The 18,026-nt window shown below is 38.8% G+C and overlaps 1 protein-coding gene across 1 annotated transcript in view; it reads left to right on the plus strand.

Annotated features, from left to right (window-relative positions):
• astn1 (astrotactin 1) overlaps nt 1-18,026 on the plus strand; it is a 398,026-nt gene that overhangs the window by 217,626 nt on the left and 162,374 nt on the right. Inside the window, exons 16-17 of the mRNA XM_046052123.1 lie at nt 4,167-4,271; nt 12,873-13,061. Of these exons, the coding sequence (XP_045908079.1) occupies nt 4,167-4,271; nt 12,873-13,061 (294 nt within the window). The remainder of the gene's footprint in view (nt 1-4,166; nt 4,272-12,872; nt 13,062-18,026) is intronic.

Consider the following 18,026-nt stretch of genomic DNA (forward strand, 5'->3'; position numbering starts at 1 on the left):
AATGTTAAAAAACATTAAATTATTAAACCCAAGCTAGTCAAACATTATCTTTGTAATGATAAACTAATTTTATGTTTACAGCCATAACCTAAGGAGAAGGGAGGGAGATTATTTATTAACTCCACACATGCGTCAAGCGCTGTGAGATAACTGTAGTTGTGATTTGCTACATAAATAAAATTGAACTGAATCACTTTGTGCTGCATCTCTAATTGATCTGTTAAAGAAAGAGGTTATTTGGTTGATTGGTTCGCTAACCTATCTTAGAAAAGCTAGATCTCTTTGACTGTGCCACGTTATGATTGTTTTCTCTCCCCCACGTGTCCCATTGCAGTTTCATTTACATATTCACACTGTATGTTGTGCTTTATCTGCAAGTGACAAGTTGTTGCTGGTCATTGGTTAGTGTAGAAAGATTCAAATATAACGTTTGATAGACTGTGCATTGCATCAAAATGAAAAACATTTGTACATGGATGACTTGTTCAGGCAGAAGAGATTATAAAATTAATATAAATAAGATGAATGGGCTTTAAAGCATTAAATACAACTGTATTATTCTCAGCTGAAGTGTTTTGTATGTTTTATGCGGTATCTTACAGTAGACTGAGATTTGCAGTGATAAAGAAAGTGACCAAAGAAAAACTGAATTCCAGTAATTCAACTGTTTAAAAGCGGTACATCAATGAGAATACTGGTGCACTGTTCACTGAATCTGTGAAATGGCAAAGCGTTGCCATCTGGGAACAATCTAGACAATGTCACTTACAAAGCTGAGAATGTCATTGATGTCATTGCACCTGTTGGGTTTAACTGGTAAACAAAAAGCACCATGGAGAAATGCAGAATCTATAATGATCCAGAAAAGGGAATGCAGGAATTTGAGCGCAGATGGCGAAAACCAAAACTTCAAAATCACCTTGATATATTATAAGAGAAATTCAACATTTAGCTACAATTTAGATCTGAGAAGCACTAGCAATCCTTATCTGTACATACTCTTTTTAGTACTATTGATTGGTTTACCAAACCCCCCACCTCATTCGCATGTGAACTCTTTTCCACTGAAAAATGCAGTGAGTTTACTGATAACTCAGGAATAAAATTTGAGGTATTAGATCAGCCATTAAAAGTTCAATGTCAAGCAAAAAAGAAACTGCCATCTACAATAACATGGATGGAATATTTAGCAGAAATACCAATATTTCATGCCATTAATGACAGAACTCTGGAAGAAAAAAGTGCGGCATCTTAAGCCATCCACCTGCTGTCTTGATGTTCTACCAACAAGCTTAAAATGTTTTTAGCAGTTTGGCGACAGATTTACTGCAGATAGTGAACAGCTCTCTGTCATCAGATAATTTTCCTAAAGCTTTGAAAAATGCATTCATCAAGCGTCTCCTAAAACAAATGGATACATCTGTCATTACCACAGACCAATATCAAACATTTCCTTTGTACGTCAAATAATTGAAAAAGTTGTCTACCTCTACCAAACCTCTGGTGGTTACTTTGATAAGTTTCAATCTGGATTTCGTCCCAAATACAGCACTGTTATTAGATCAGGCAGGGCTTATAGAAACTATTCCATGCTTTCATTTCTCGCAGGTTAGATTTTCTCAGGTCTCACTCAAAAAAAAACTTATTCAGACTGCTGCCAGAGTCCTAACAAAGATCAAGGAAAGTGAACACATCACACTCTTTACTGGCTGCTGGTGTGTTGGTGAAGAAGAGTTGTACAAACTGCTTCTTGTCTATAAATCTCTCAATGGCTTTGGACCTAAAACATCTCTGATTGTCTTTTACTATTAGACCCCGCTCACTCTCTCAGGTCATGAAAAAGAAGCCTGCTAACTGTCTACTGTAACTAAAAAGGTTCATTTTGGTTGTTTGAATGTTAATTAATGTTAATTAATTAATGTTTATAATTTTACCCCCCTAAATTGGAGGTAGGCCTAAGTGCTGGTTAAAAATAACAAGCTTGCTATGTGAATGTATTGCATATTACTAATATAATAATACAAAGAGTAAGGATAAGATATTTGATAAGAGATTGGTTGGCCTTAGTCTGGTGATGATTAGTCAACATTCACTTATTCCAGTGTCTCAGATATAATAATTTGATTCTTTTATAAGCTTTCAAAACAAGCAATTTCACTTTGATATCTGAGAAATTGTAATGGACATTTTTTGCAATGTATGATGTATCATTCAGTAGACTTGAACAAATAATCAACCATGAAAATGGCGCAATGGATAAGACGCCTGCCTTTGTTATGAGAGACCCAGGTTCAATCCCACACTGTGACTCATCCACCACTGTGTTCCTGAGCAAGACACTTAACCCCTCGTTGCTGCAGAGGGGTCCCGCACAGCTTTTGTAGCATCAACTGTTCTGTTTTAGCGGGCCAGGAAACTCACAGACCAATCGCATGTGCTCCAATCATCTCATGTGACGCTACTCAGCCAATCAAATCTATGCATTCCGATGCTTGCGACTCGAGTCCGCGAGATTCAGGTTTAAAGATTTTGTTTTGGAAACACACACGAATTGAGGAGACGAAAGGGAAAAGAGATTTCACAAGGCTTTTAATCAAGAATGTACAGATTCCTACATGTACATTCCTCCCACGGGCAGCTCAGAACCAGAATATCTCATAGATCTCCAGTCCTAGCTGGCAGGACAAACTACAGCTCACGTTTCTCACTGAACAAGAGAATGTAGTAAAAGTGGTAGCTCTGTAAGAGGGAATGAAAGAGAAGAGGAAGCATCACAGCTGTTCATTTGTTATGGTGTGTTGAGTGTTATAAAATTGGTTAAGACTACACTTTATCACTTCAAGCTACACTTTTTATTTCATTTTTTCTAAAAATTAGGCACTTTATTTTAGTTTACTTAAATTTAGAATTTATTATTAGAGTAGTTATTATTTATTATCCCTCCAGTTTGACATGAAAACTCACTGAAATATTATTTGATTTGACAGTCCGTTGTTGATTAAAAACATATGTTGATACAACTATACGTTATGGTACTGAATGATAACGCAGGGTAGTCGTTTTGATGTTCCGGACCTTTGCTTCGGGAAATTTTCTCTAACTGGACCTCTCTGAATTCTAATTGAATACTCCTGGTTTAGACAGGAATAAAATTATAAATGTATTATTAAAATCTATAAATTTATTATGTGTAAATCATGCCCTTCTTGTTATCAAAGTCAGGTGATAAAACAATAATATACAGAATATTGACCTTTTTGTAAATTAAGAGTTATAATACTATTGTGTCTCACAGTGTTCTGCTTCTTTGATCACTTCATGATCTCTTTGATTCATACAGAAACTGTGCTAATTAATGTAAAAGTGAATGAATTAAGATTCTGGAAAAGCATTGTAATTTTGACGAGGCACCAAGGATATATAATAACCTTTATTTTATATTTATTGTTTATATTAGACATGATAAATAGCAATGAGGCGTCAAAACCTCTCAGATACAGACTGCAACGTTTTCATTATAAATTTATTGTTCTTCTTGGGTTGTTTACGTGATCTAAATGTAATCATTGTCAGTGTCATGCAGGAACTTTATTCTGCAAAGAGAGAACGAGAAACAGACGAGAATTGGTTTTAGGTTTGACACAATTCCCTCAAAGGGAAAACTTAGAGGTATCTGGAGAACGCTACCGATTTGAAAATACTCACATGTTTAATATAAATGTGCTGTATATCCAAGTGAGAGGCTTCATATTCATCAAACATCGAAGACTTCCGACTGACTTCTACCATATTGCTATTTCTGAATAGATTTTACGTTAATGTTGCAATTCCCTGGGGTTTTTTTCTGGGGAGGGTGAGCTGTAGATCGGGCTCCACTTTGATCTAACACCGGATACTTTGCTTGCTTCTCTCTCCTGTCATCTAATATAATATTAATATTTATCAAATATTTTTCCTGATTCTTCAGGTAAAGTAAACAACAATGAGATGCCCTTTGATCTAGCACTGAAAACTGCAATCTCCTCCACTATAGGAGTAAATAACACATTAATATTACAGCTTTTCTGTATGATTGTAGAGGTGTGGTGGTGAACTACCCTGAGCCTTGCTGTAATCTAGCCCCAAGACTGCATCCATAGTAATGTGTTTTGGTGTGTTTCTTACAGGTATGGTGAACTACAGTGAAGTGTCTGGCTACCCCCTCGTTCAGCACTGGAGTCTTCGCTCTGTGCTGTACCACGTCAAACTCAATCAGTGGGTCCTCTCTCAAGGTAAATCACTATGCACTTCTGGTAATTAATTATATATATCATTTGTTTTTACTGATTGTTTATTTATGCTGGAGGAGACCATGGTCGGGTCTTTCTGGCATAAACTCTCACGTTCTCCGAGGAGAAAAACAACACCGCCGGCTATCAATTATTTATCACATTGTAATTAATATGACACATCAAGGTTAGCAGCTCATGATAACAGCTTGGGTACTTTGTTTAATTTTCATTTTTGATCAGTTATGTGATTAACTGGCAGACTGTCATCTTTTGATTAGGCTGCAAGGATTCTTATCTTGCGCTTAGAGACACTGTAGTGACATCTTTACTCATCTCTCAATGCCAAACTTATTTGATTTGTTTTGAGATTACTAAATGTGTTCTTATCATCAGCTGAAACAGTTTGGTGGTTAAAAAAACAAACCAAAAAGTAATAGAATATACTAAGGATGAGGGAGTACTAGGGCTGGGCGGTATATCGGTATAGGGAGTATACTGATATAATTTCAAAAGAGATATGAAATTAGATAATACCGTTTATACCGATATGGTATGATGTTGAGTTAATTAATGTTTCCGTAAAGTCCTGCCAGCGTTTGCTCCTCTCTCTCTCCCTCACCGCGCAGCCCCGCCCCTCCCTCTGCGTCTGCATGCAGCCGTCTGCTCACAGTGTCTCTAACAAGATGGAGGGAGACACAGTGCAGGTCGACACTGTTAAAGACCTGGCTTGTAAGAAGAAAAGCACGGTTCATTCGGTGTTTCCCACACATACACTTTACTTCGGCGGGCCGCCCAGGTTAGACGGCACATTGTAGCATTTATTAGAGAAACACAGTGATTACGTTACGACACTGTGGATATTTTACAAGAGTGGACCAGGTAAAGCGGCAGTGAACACACCAGTCAGATGTTATTCGTTAGCTACCACATTGGTTTTGTTTTGTTTTGGTTTTGGTTTTGTCGTCAACACGCTCAGCTGCTGCTGTGAACGGTGACTTTATACAGCCCAGCCAGCTACTGATGGAGAAAGTCACCGAAGCGGACATACAGGGAGAGAGCGACGGTAAAGCCCCTTTTCCACTGAACGGTACCAGCTTGACTCGCCTCGACTCTACTTGCCTTTTTTTGTTTTTCCATTGTGTAAAAGTTGTACTTTTTTTCGTATTTTCCCAGCCTGCTTAGCAGAAAATACCGTTATATATTTTATACCAGAATTCTGCGTAACAGTACCGGGATATGACTTTTTGACCATATCGCCCAGCCCTAGGGAGTACACCACTATCTTTATATGTTCAACAAATTAAATGATCCGTATCCGTATTCGGAATGGACGTGACTTAATCTGGATGTGGGCTGGACTAAACAGAAGTTATTGTTATGGGTTGATCAGAAGTTGCTATATTTATTAGAAAACTATTTAGAGAACAGCCTTAGAATTGAGCTTCGGAGCAATGTTTTTGATTACAGTAGTAAGAGAACAGTTTGTCTTGTCGGGAGCTAACGGATCAGACAGCCAGATGCTATTTAGGTTCCTGTAGTTATAGTTTATTAGAAAACAGGTATTGACACATTTCACTGATTTCTGATGATACTCTACTCTATAAAAAGTACATTGTCTTTACTGTATAGTTGTTTTGAACTGAGTACTCGCTCAACCTTAGAACATGCAAAGACCATCACCCCACGGTGCATTGCTGGAACCTTCATAATGTGGTGCTAAAAGGGTCAAGTTGGGTTGATTATATAAAATCAAACTCTTTTTGAAATAGTCACTTATGGACTGATTGGGTAGTGCTGTTCAGCTGCAGTGCTTGGAGAGAACCCTGAAAGGCAATGAAGGGGTGAGGGTCAAGTTCCCTTTAATCACAAAATAGGAATTAGTCACTTTAAAAGGCTACAAACTGACGGTGCAGCTGCACTGCACAACCAACCAAACAAGAGGGAGCACTGTAAGACCAGTGACCACTGACTATTATAATTACAACCTGAACTCCTCTTGTTCTGGTCTGTTCATTTGTCATTTGTGATTGTTCGTTTCTGATTTATGTTGACAACAGTCTGTATCGTGTTCGTCTCGTGTTTGTTCCTGTTCTTGTGGGCCCACATCTGTATTTCCTGCCTTGGCACTCGGTCAATCCTTGACACCTCTCTTTTAATTGCATAAGAACTGGGCGTTTCAAAGAATAGTCGACTATCGAAACCACTGTTCAATTCAATTTTATTTATAGAGCGCCAATTTAAAACAAAAGTTATCTCATTGCGCTTTCCGTAAAGAGCATATATTCTTTGTAATATTATTTACAGAGACTGAACAATTCCCACGATGAGCAAGCACTTGGCGACAACAAAAGGAACAACTCCCTTTTAACAGGTAGAAACCTGGCTGGTTGCTTGCTAGCTGGTATCTAGCAGGCCAAGAGTCCCTCTGGCCAATACTGGCTTGCTGGTTGCTAGCCTGTCGGGAGCTAACAAATCAGACAGCCCGATAGCTGGCAGCTGCTGCTCACAGTCCGGGGATCAGACAGCCTGATGCTAGTTGGCTTGCTGCTAGCTGATTGGTTGTTAGCTGACACAGGGCTAATGGTTGGAGGTTCCGATGAGGAACTTGCAAGCTGATGAGGTGTGGATGAAGCTTATAATCCACCCAGGAATTAAGTCTCTTAGTCCTGTCTTTAGGCTAAGTTTTGACAGAGCCAGAACACGGATAGCATCCTTATTGCTTACATGACTGTTTTTTATCCACCAGCTTCCTAACGTGAGTGGTGGGAAGGTGGTGACGATGGTGCAGTGGCACATGCCTTTGGTGTGAGTGTCCCGGGTTTGATTGCCACTGTGACACATCCACCAATGTGTCCCTGAGCTGGACACTTAACCCCAGGTTGCTCCAGAGGCGTGCGACCAATTGTGAGTCACTGTGGTTAAAGCTTCAGCTAAATGAGTAAATGCTAAGTCGATCTGATTCTCATTTGGCCTGACAGGCTTCAGCACATAAAACGTTGGTGTTGGTTTTTATCCTTACATGGAGTTTGTGCTGGAGTCTAGTTTGTGCCAGTCTCTTTTTGGTTTTAGCAGACTCCATCTCGTTAGCTGTGGCGTCGTTGCTGTGTGTGCGGTACAGAGTCAGAAAGCAAGAGGCTCTGTAGCACGCACGCAGTCACAGCCAAAGGGTTTCCCGGAAAATACATGGGATTAGGCATACTGGCTGTCAGAGGTAAAAGAAAACCCGGCAAGCGGATCGTTTTTATGTGAGATTACAACCACCTCACACACAGGCAATAAAAAAGTGATCCATTTCATAAAAAAAAAAAATACAAATAACCCCTTTCACAGGTTTAACAAAATACATATGAAAGTATTAGGGTTAGTGATTATGATTTATTTAACAAGAAGTGAGCACACAAGAGTGGCTGAATCCAAAATGAAGTGGTTATGTCCCAAAACAGAAAATCCAGACTGTGTGACGATTTCCTCAAATCAATAAAGACAATCATGCCAAATATGCAGGCTTAAGTGCAACAAAGGTACACAAACAGGCAGGTAGGAACAAGCAACATACTCAACATGGGAGACAGAGCAACAACAAACTACAATGATCCAACAGAGACAATACATAATGATGCAAATGAGCAGGGCGGGAGAAACACTGGGTGCAACACATAGGTAATCAGGGCAAAACACACACACGGGCCGGCAGCGCGGTTACAAAAAAGGTAACACACATAAGGGGTAATCAAGACAGGGAGCTGTTTGATCTGAAACAGACCAAAACCGTGGCATCCATATATGCTTTTTGTTGTTTTTTTAACTTTGTTTTATAACTATACACTGTGTGTTACCTTATGAACCATCACTGTGGGTTTATTACGATCAAGCATATCCATTATTTAATGTTACAAAATATGTGTAGAATGGAGTTTGTGTGTGTATCTGTGTGCCACTGTGTCATTTTGCTTGTCCTTCGGAAGTACAGATTAAACTAATTAATTTATTACAAATGGAAGAATTGACCTATTGTGACACCAGTGATTTCGGCAACAGGCATACAGCATACAATTATACAGAAGCCTAGATACATTATCTGCTGACTTAAAACTGACAGTCACCTTAAGGATCTCTTTTTTTCTAATTCTCTCACATTAACATCATTTTGTAAAGCTTTTTGGTTAGATATTAAATGTCACATGCAAATACGATGATGGATATTGAGACGGATATAGGTGAACAGATTGAAGTCTTAGAAACGAGGTCAGCATACAGGAATATGTATTTCATTTAATTTTCCTTGTCTTTTTCCTTGTGTCTCTGGTAGCCTGTCATATATCACAAAGCTTTGCACCCATAGCAAGACCAAGGCATTCTGACAGCGCCTGCCATGGAAACTTCACAGAATAAGATAACTGTGGAGGTATTTAGTCAAGCAATACTTCTTCTAAGAGCTGCTGCTGGCTGCTGACACATCAGGGATTATACAGAATATTTCCTGATGGGGTTCTCAGTACTAAATGTATTATTCTAGGAAAATATATCTGCCTTTTTTCTTTTTATTTGCCTCACTACATAACTCGGGTTGTTCTTTTGGCAGTGTTTCAGGGTAAAGTAAAATCTGTTGAAATATTGCATTCAATCATGCTGCCTGGCTGGAAGGGAGAGTGTCATTTCATAATTTGGATTTTTGTCATGTTTTTAGTGCATGCATTATTCATAAATCCATCATAAATAGTTTCCATTCTGATAAGTGCAGCCATCCTAATGTAAATACAGCCATGACACCTCTAATGCATTTCCAATGGTGCTGCTGTGGTTTGAAAGTGGCTGCTATGTCTGCTGAGGATACAGTTTCTATTTTCCCTTCACTCAGAAGCGACTCGGCAGCCTCCGTCTTTTTTACTCCCATTTCCCACTTTAGCTCATCATATTTCAACAGACACCGGAGGGGCGAGGCTACTGATTTTTACATCTGATAGCAAAGCCCCCATCGCTCATCCTCACTGTGCTCTCTGTCTCTCACTTCAGTGGCCTCCTAATTTAATTTTAGAGGAGAAGTAAGAGCGAGCGAAGCGTGTGTGCTGAGATATTAATACTGCTTCTCCTGGAAGTGATAATGACAAATTGATATTGCACGTTTTCTTTCCAATGTTTGCTGAGAGAAAATCTCGGGGACGAAGTAGTGATTTTGTTTTAGTGTGAACAATGTATCACATCGAACGTGCTCTCTCATGGACGTTATTTGTCAGTGAATTCACAAAAATTTGTGTTGACTTCGTTTGATTTTAATTAAGTCACCACCTTAATCTAACAATGCGCAGTCTTCTTGACAGAGTTATCTTCACTGGTTTGTAGAAGTCCTTTAATCCCACCGTTGTGGGTAAAACCCTGTCATTTCAGCTTTCGTCTCTCCTAGGACACAAAGGCCCTAAGGGAGATTCACCGTCTAAATTAGCCATAAAAAGAATATTTAACCCTAGGGTTTTTACTGCCACTTATCTTGGTCTAAATAAAGAGGGAAACACTAGTCTTTAACCTTTTGAGTCATTCTGATATCTTGCTGCAACATAGCAGAGGCTGGTGTTGTCATATCCAGTCAGAAATTAGTGCACATGTGACCCAAGTAGTATATCTTCATTATATCATCATTTTCACTTATTAAAAACTCAGCAGGTTGTTGAAAGTTTTGGAAGACTTTTTGGAATAAAATTAATTACAGTATTTCAAGGCAGATCACTTCTTGTCAAAAAAAATACTTAAACACTCCTTTTGCTTTTTCTGGGGGTTTTGTAGCCGTTAAAAATCATCAGCAAGAGCATAAAAGCAGCAAGTGTTTGGTTTCCACCCTCTTTTTAAGTCCTGAGGATGGTAAGGATGGTGAGTTACAAGAAAGAGAGCAAATATGTAACTCAAGAAAACTAAAGATTAAATGAATAACTGAACCTAAACAATATGTGCCTCGAGTTTTAATTCGACCAGGAAATCCTGACAGTAACGGTAACATAATAAAATGCTATCACAAACAAACCTGCGATAGTAAGCATTTGCATCTTTATAGATTAAAATGCTTTATTGGCTAAACTAGCAACTGTCAAGCATGATTCATACACAAAAGTGCACATGGGACAGATGGTGGGGTCTTGCCCACCTTGTCACAATGCGCAAAAAAGAAACAAGCTTGTTATAATGTTAGCTAACATAAATATATATTCATATCTTGCAGGAGCAGCTTCTTATTCATTATTCATAAATTAATTCCCTGACTTTCAGACTCTTCTCTTCTTTGAGCTAGTATTTTTCTACCCACAAGTTACGCTGGCCATTATTAGCTTTGTGCGGGACTTTTACATATAAATGAACATCTATTACATTGAAGCCCTTGCCAAACAAGTTCCCACAATGCTGATTAAGCCCATCGTCACCAAGTAAATCTCTCTGTACTTGCAGTATAACAGAGTTTTTAATCCGGCGTCTGTGGCAACATTCTGACACTGGCAGAATGACCGATGTCATTGGTAAAAGATTATAGTATAGCAAATAAAAAGGAAAGAAAGACTAAATAGATGCAGAACAAAGAAGCAAATTGTCAACAAGAAAGGTCTTGCATTCTGTTTGAAACACGATGCTCAAAGTCTCCCATGCTGCATTATTTATTAATTCATCTGTCTTCATCAGGTATTCAGATTCTGATGCTTTATCAGGTATTGTGAAACAGCCTCAAAGTTGTGTTTGCACCTGATCTTACTTAGTGTACACACAGAACTCCTCAAATTGTTTTAGCATCAAGGAGATTTCACTGTGTAGGAGTATATTTAGATATTCTTTGCTAATGCATGCCCATATGTGGACACTGTGGATAATCAGCACTAATTGGTTGAAAGGGTTCATGAATAGTAAGCAGCCGTCTACATCCGTTTTAAGACACCGTGCAGATACTGCTACTTGAACAAATCATTTCTAATACCTTTGCAGTTCATAAAGTGTGAAAAACCTGGATCAAAAAGGATAATGGAAATCTTATACTGAACTAGACACCTGTGCCCTGGCCTCTGCAGACTGACCATCAGGAGCACTGGGAAAAATCCTGTCGGACTTAGTATACAAAAAAGAGCGAGAGAGATGCATTTGCCACGATTACCAGGCAGTCATCTGAGCCTAGTGAGCCCGAAGGTGCTGGCAGCAGAGAGCAGAGAGAGCAGCCCATTGAGCCCAGCAATATCAAATCTGCTAGTCAAGGTTTTGCAGGCTAGCTGTCTATTTAGCTAAATCAGGTGACTTTTGTTGAAACATTGTCAACTTTTCATAAAGTCAATGCGCTCGTCAATGGCACTCTCGAGCCTGGATGGGGCGAGACATTAAAAACTGTGTGTCTGTGTGCTATAGCAAACTTTTGAATTATTGAAATCATTGATACACATGGATGGTTATCATTATTCACAAGTTAGTACTTAGCATTAACAAATTAGAGACTAATCACTAATGTAGTAATGTTTTCAATGATTTAAAGGGGACCTATTATGCTTTTCCGTATTTTCTGTCTTGAAATAACTTTTCTTTCAATTAAATCAACTTTTTCCAAATACCTGCAAAACTAATGTTGCTAATCTGCTAAACTACTGCTAACTCACAAAACTGAGATGAAAAAGATATACCTGGTTATCAGGTTACACCTGATAAACGTGCCAAATATATAATAGACCACTAAAATTATAAGAAACTGAAGATAATATGTAATATAGTGGGGGTTTTTTTGCAAATATAGGGTGATCACATAAAAGCAGGGCTGGGCTGGGACTATCCTCCTGCTCTCTCTCTCTCCCTCGGCCCTGTCATCCTGCTCCGCTAACACACACCTCCTCCTCTGCCTGCCAGTGACCACGGCTCTCCTTTACTCCTTAATGTGCCTGTGCCTGCTCTACGTCGGTTACTGCAGCTGATGTTGATGCTACTGCAGCCCCGGTAGCAACGATATTGGTTATTTTGCGCGTTTGGCTGCAGCCGTATGAAGACTTTTTTTTTTTGGCATGCAACAGAGAGCAGAGGGAGCGGGGGCTAGTAAGAGATGTGATTGGACCAACCCACTGTCAGTAAACAAAGTTACTCAATGGGCTGCTGTCCACGCTTTACGGGCCGGTCGTTGGCCCAGTTTTTAAAAATAATATATAAATATATAAATAAATAATTTACGTTGCACCAGCCCCAAAGGTGCGTCAGCCCACCGGGCATTTGTCCGTTACGCCAGATTGCCAGTCCACCCCAACATAAAAGACACAAGCAATGTATATATGGGGAGCAATTGATGAGTACAGCTGTGACGTACAATATACCGTATACATATACAGCATGCATATAGTGGGAGATATGGACAGTGAGTTCTTAGTATGTGGTGCAGATTAGTGTTAGTAGGGATTACCTTTAGTTAGTACCAAGGCAGCTTTGTGTGCCTTATGGGTAAGCCAAAACAAAAACAAAAACCTACCTACAAGATGCATTTATACTGTTATACTGCCTCATACTGTTTTTGTTTCTCATTGTTTGTTTTTTTTGTTTTTTAAACTGAAAGCATTCGCCTCAATTGCTTGTTTGACTTTTTTTTTTTCTCTGTTTCCTACCCAGCCTTCAGCTCAGCCATCCATTCTCTGGATGGGGCGACGCAGCGAAGCGACTTTACCTCCATCCTCAGGGAGTTTGGGAACCACTACGTGCAGGAGGCGGTGTACGGCTTCCAGGAGTCCTGTACCATCTGGTACCCCAACAAACAGGTCCAGAGACAGCTGTGGCTGGAGTACCAGGACATTAGCAAAGGTAGGGCACACAGACACTCTCACACATAGTGAGCGCATTTGTTAAAGAATAATTTATTTATAAATGAAAACATTCACAGTCATTATTGGCCTGAGCATCAAAGGTAAGGTGAACATGTGGTTATGACTGTGTGGGATGGATGAGGAACACAGTTTCATTCCTGCAGTTATTTATATATCCACTGATTGAACAGATTCCTAATCTGTCACTCCCACTCAAAATACATTGAGGCTGGTAATGCTGAATGTGTGTGTGTTGGGATGGACTGGATTATTATGTTACACATTTAGAATTGGCAGGACTCTTGATCATACTTCAGCTGCAGAGTAAACGCTTGTCAGGAGAAATACTTAAACCTCCCATGGGACCTCTTTTAACAAAGCTCTTGTCTTGTTCCTGTTTTTTTTTTCTCAGTTGTACCCAGTTGTAGAGAAATGTAATGGGCTCCCAGGGTGACAGTCTTTCAGAAAGGCTCTTGAGGCCCTTATTTCAACCATGAGCTTTTTTTTCTGCGCTCTTTATGGAAGTACCCCTTGTCGATTGCATTGGTAGATCTGTTATGGGTCGTAGGTTGTTGTGTGGGCACAATAATCCATGCAAACAAACACAAGCCAGCGCCTCTCATTACTAGAGCTGGGTGTTCAAAGATTTCACATAAAAAGCAAAACAAATGAGACCTAAGTCTTTGATGTGGTAAAACTATACAGACACAGCACTCCCTTTGGGAGCCACTTTTAGTCAAAGTTCATGTACAGCTCTTTCTGTTAAGATAACATCGTTTCTCATGTTAAATGAGGTTTTTTTTAGACATATGTTTATATATCGTTTATATATGGTTTTTGTACATTTACTAAATAAATGTTCAAATTAGGGTAGGCAATTAATGTCAGAAGCATTTTTTGTTACGTTTGTTGAAATTAGTATTCCATTCCAATTCCAATGAATAAATCAAATGCTCTGACTCAAAAATAATTTGTCATGTCTGTTATCTGGCTGTCGCTTGACTGTAATAACAACAGCCAATCATTTAATTCGGTCCAATCATACTTTTAATAACCAGACAGATGATACTTGTTTCCAAGTTAAAGTTCCTGTAAACATCTATGTGTACCACCGGTTTCTTAAATGTTATTTAGCAATATTCAGCTATGTTAATGACAGCTTCATGCTTCCTTCAGTTATTTCATTAGAAGAATCAAATCATATTGGTATGTTGCATCTGTTCTTTGTGTGTGACACATCACACACAATGTATGCCACATTGCTTTCACCTTCTGTTTGAGTCTCACACTGAAAGAGTGTGTGTTGTACATCATAGTGAGGCTTTGTGCTATAATCAGCATCGTCCTCAAGCAATTACAGTAAACTACACAAGCACTCTCTAGAAGCACTTGAAGCACTTGTACTTAAATGAACAATCAAAGAAGCATTGTCTTTGCTCTTAGTTATATTACTCAAAATGGCAGCATATGTCAGCCATCCATCATTTTGTCACCTGTGCTTGTTTCCTCAGTAAGTTGCAGCAGAGATAAGTAATAGCCCGTCTCTCCCTGCCGCTTCACCTCAATGGCTCCAAACTGTCCGCCATCATTTCCTTTGTTTGCCTCGGCCACTTTTCTTCCCTTCCCTTATTTTGTCCAAGGGCACCCCTGCTGTGCTGTGCTGTTCACTCCCAGTTACCTCTGCTGACAAATGGCATTAGATGGCAGAGTTTTCCCACCCTCATGAAAAGTGCATTACTCTTCATTTCCAGCCGCCTCTGACACACCAATTGCAGACACTGGTAAACGATTCAACACAATCAAAAAAATGCCATTCTCCTCCTTCTCAGCATCTTCTTTCTTTATTGTGACGTGAAGTTTTTCATTTGGATTGGTGTCAGTGAATCTGAACTGTCCAACTACTTTTCTGCCGATTATATAACTTGTGCAATTATAATATATATATGTGTATATTGTTGTTATTAGACAAAGTCATATTTGTACTCTTGTAATATGGTGGAACAGTGTGTAATCAATGAACTTATATGTATCCTGAAACAATATAGGAAAAAGAAGGTGCTGTAGTTCCAATTTTATGATCAGTCTGATCTGATGTGGCCTTTAAATGAATGGTTCATCCATAAGAAAAGGAAGAAAAATAAAATTGAGTTTAATGCTAAATTAGAGGTCTCGCAGTTAGCTAAGATTATTGGGACATGTAGCATATTTGTACAAGAATGAGATCATGATTAATTTCTATTAATTACATGTCCTGTTGTTTCATTTTATTTCCGTGATAATAACTGAAATGTAAATGCAGCTTTAATTTTTGGGACAGTTCATTTGAAATTCATTTGTAATGTATTACTAATGTAAAAGAAAATAGAAACAGTTTTCAGTTGGTGTACTGCTGGTTATTTAATTCCAATTAATTGCTAGCGAAACCTATTTGTAGTCAGTACATAGCAGGCCAATATGCTATGATGTGAAATTCACAGGTAGACTAGCGTATGTATCAACATATTCGGGAAAAAAAGTTTACAATAATTTATAATAATATTTACTTGGATTTAAGTGGATTAGTTATTTTAAAGCTGGTACATATGGAAATCAACAACTGTTGGTAAACTCGACTACTAAACTAACTAAGCTTAAGAAAATGCTCAGGACGTTGACTCTGTTTTCCCTATTATTAGAGCAAAATTACATAGTTTGTTCCAGGAAAATTTCTGGGAAATTATTAGAATACTGTAAACCTTTTACCATCACAAATTAATAAAAATGTGTTCATGCAAATATGTCTTACTGTTGGATTTATGAAATTCAAAAACGCAATACTGTCCATTGTAAAAATAAAAGTATTGCTTTTCATTATAATTTATGTGTATTTACAACTACTTGTACAGCACCATTACTTTTCACTTTGCCGTTTGCCATTGACCAGGCTGTGGATGTAACACTAACAGCAGGGCATATTTTCCTCAGCCTACACTCAGCCTGTTATCAGTCCCCATGTTGAAGCAACAATTGAAACATCAGATTTGGCCCATGTGGGACTGAAAATCTGATTGTCTGAACTGGTGCGAAATCTATACAGAATCTGTTTTTCCTGACAGACAGAAAGCATGGTGATCACGTTGGGCTGTGAAGATGGGAAATGATTCAATAAGTGGGTAACTGTTTCAGCCTGGCCCAGGACCGTCGGTTCCCTAGGAAAAGAAATAGATTCCATTGGCAAAAACTTGAAATCAGAGTCATCTTTCTTAATCTCTTCCCTGCTTCTTGGAAACGTCCTGGCCTTTTGGAGGGAGTAATGAGCTCACAGGAGAGTTTGATGATCCATGTCCTCGCCCTTTGCTCCAAATACAAGATGTGCCCGACTGCAGCCTCCCTCCATATTCAGTGAGAAGTGGGGCTGATCATTTTCTGCATATTAGCTGCCTGGAGCACAGCTGCTAGCAGCAGTTTTAAAGATTTTTTTTTTTATGTATATGTTAATAATGATATATCAAATTGAATCAGATTTTTAGAAAAAGATGAATACTGTGTGTCCTTCCTCCGGATACTTGGATACTTATACTACACTGGTAGAAAAACGAGTGCCTCCTGTTACAGAAAACAGAGAAGTTTGTTGCATTCACCTCATTTATGTCACTGTAGCAGCTCAAAGCTCTTTATATGTATGAATTGCAGATATCTGGCTTATGTGATTTCATCCTTATGAAGAAAATCTCATTCACATAATCAAATACCGTGTGGGCTGCTTGGAAAAAAGGGAAAAGCTTTTGTGGATTCTCATAAATACAAAATTGCACTGTTACCTAAAACAATCACTCCTCCAGCGTGGATTTTCACTTTAATACAAAATCAATAAAAAGAGTCCCAGGAACTGTGATATTTTCTGGCAATTCGACTGTGAATTATAACTCAGCAGACCGGAGCTCAGTGGGTGAAAGAAGCACATAGTACGCCACGGTCTGTAAAGTTAATTGAAGACTTACACCAGTTGTTTCCTAATGACCCAGGAACTTCAAAACAGCACATAGAGACACACACATATGTACACATATACAATGCCCAAGTATCATTGCTGTATCAGTCATGATTGTAGAGACGCAGCCATAGCTGATTAACCACAGTCTGTCAGTGGGTGTGTGTGTGTGTGTGTGTGTTTGGCCATAATGCCTTGTCTGAGTGATTAATAGCACTTTCTTCCCTACACTAGGTTGTGATGAGTTTCCTATTGTCAGACACATGACCTCAATTACCACGCCAGAGATCAGACACAAATACCCAGAAAGTCACTGCTGCTCTGTTCATGTTGCAGCTGGTTAATACATGAAGCAAATGCATTTCATTGTAAAGTTAAAGACCTTTAAAAGCTGTTAGAAGAAATTCAGCTAATACAGTATGGTTGCGTTATATAATTGGTTATAGACTAATGCTTTGCATATATCCGTATTGACTGAATTCCTGTGATATCCGCTGTTGCACTTCCTGGTTCAGCCGCATATAATGGACAGGCACCACAGTATTTAAAGCTGCACTAATGAATATTTTTACAAGAGCAGATTTCCATTTAAATAGCAATGTGCCAGGTGCGGTGCAAGGGAAAAACACACTTATGATTAAGTTAGAGTCATAGAATTTAACCCCTTTATGCCTTACATTGTGCCCGGATTACGTGCCTTTTAACTTGCAAAAGTGGAGTTGGACATGCTCTAAATGCACTTGTGCCATGTTCTCTATATCATTTAAATAGGGCCTGGTATGTTTCTATACTACTGTACTAATGTCTAAACTTGTGGGGTGCTCAAAAATGTTTCAAGAACTGCCAAACTTCTTTAAACACACAAATTGGGATAGTACCAAAGGCATCTCAAAATGCCTTCAGAAAATACAGAGTGTATGTGAATATGATTAGCCTTATTTAGCTTCCTACTTTTCTCGTTTTCTTCACACACAGCTGTCACATGGAAAATTT

The sequence above is a fragment of the Micropterus dolomieu genome, linkage group LG06, assembly GCF_021292245.1.
Source record: "Micropterus dolomieu isolate WLL.071019.BEF.003 ecotype Adirondacks linkage group LG06, ASM2129224v1, whole genome shotgun sequence".
Lineage (NCBI taxonomy): Eukaryota > Metazoa > Chordata > Actinopteri > Centrarchiformes > Centrarchidae > Micropterus > Micropterus dolomieu.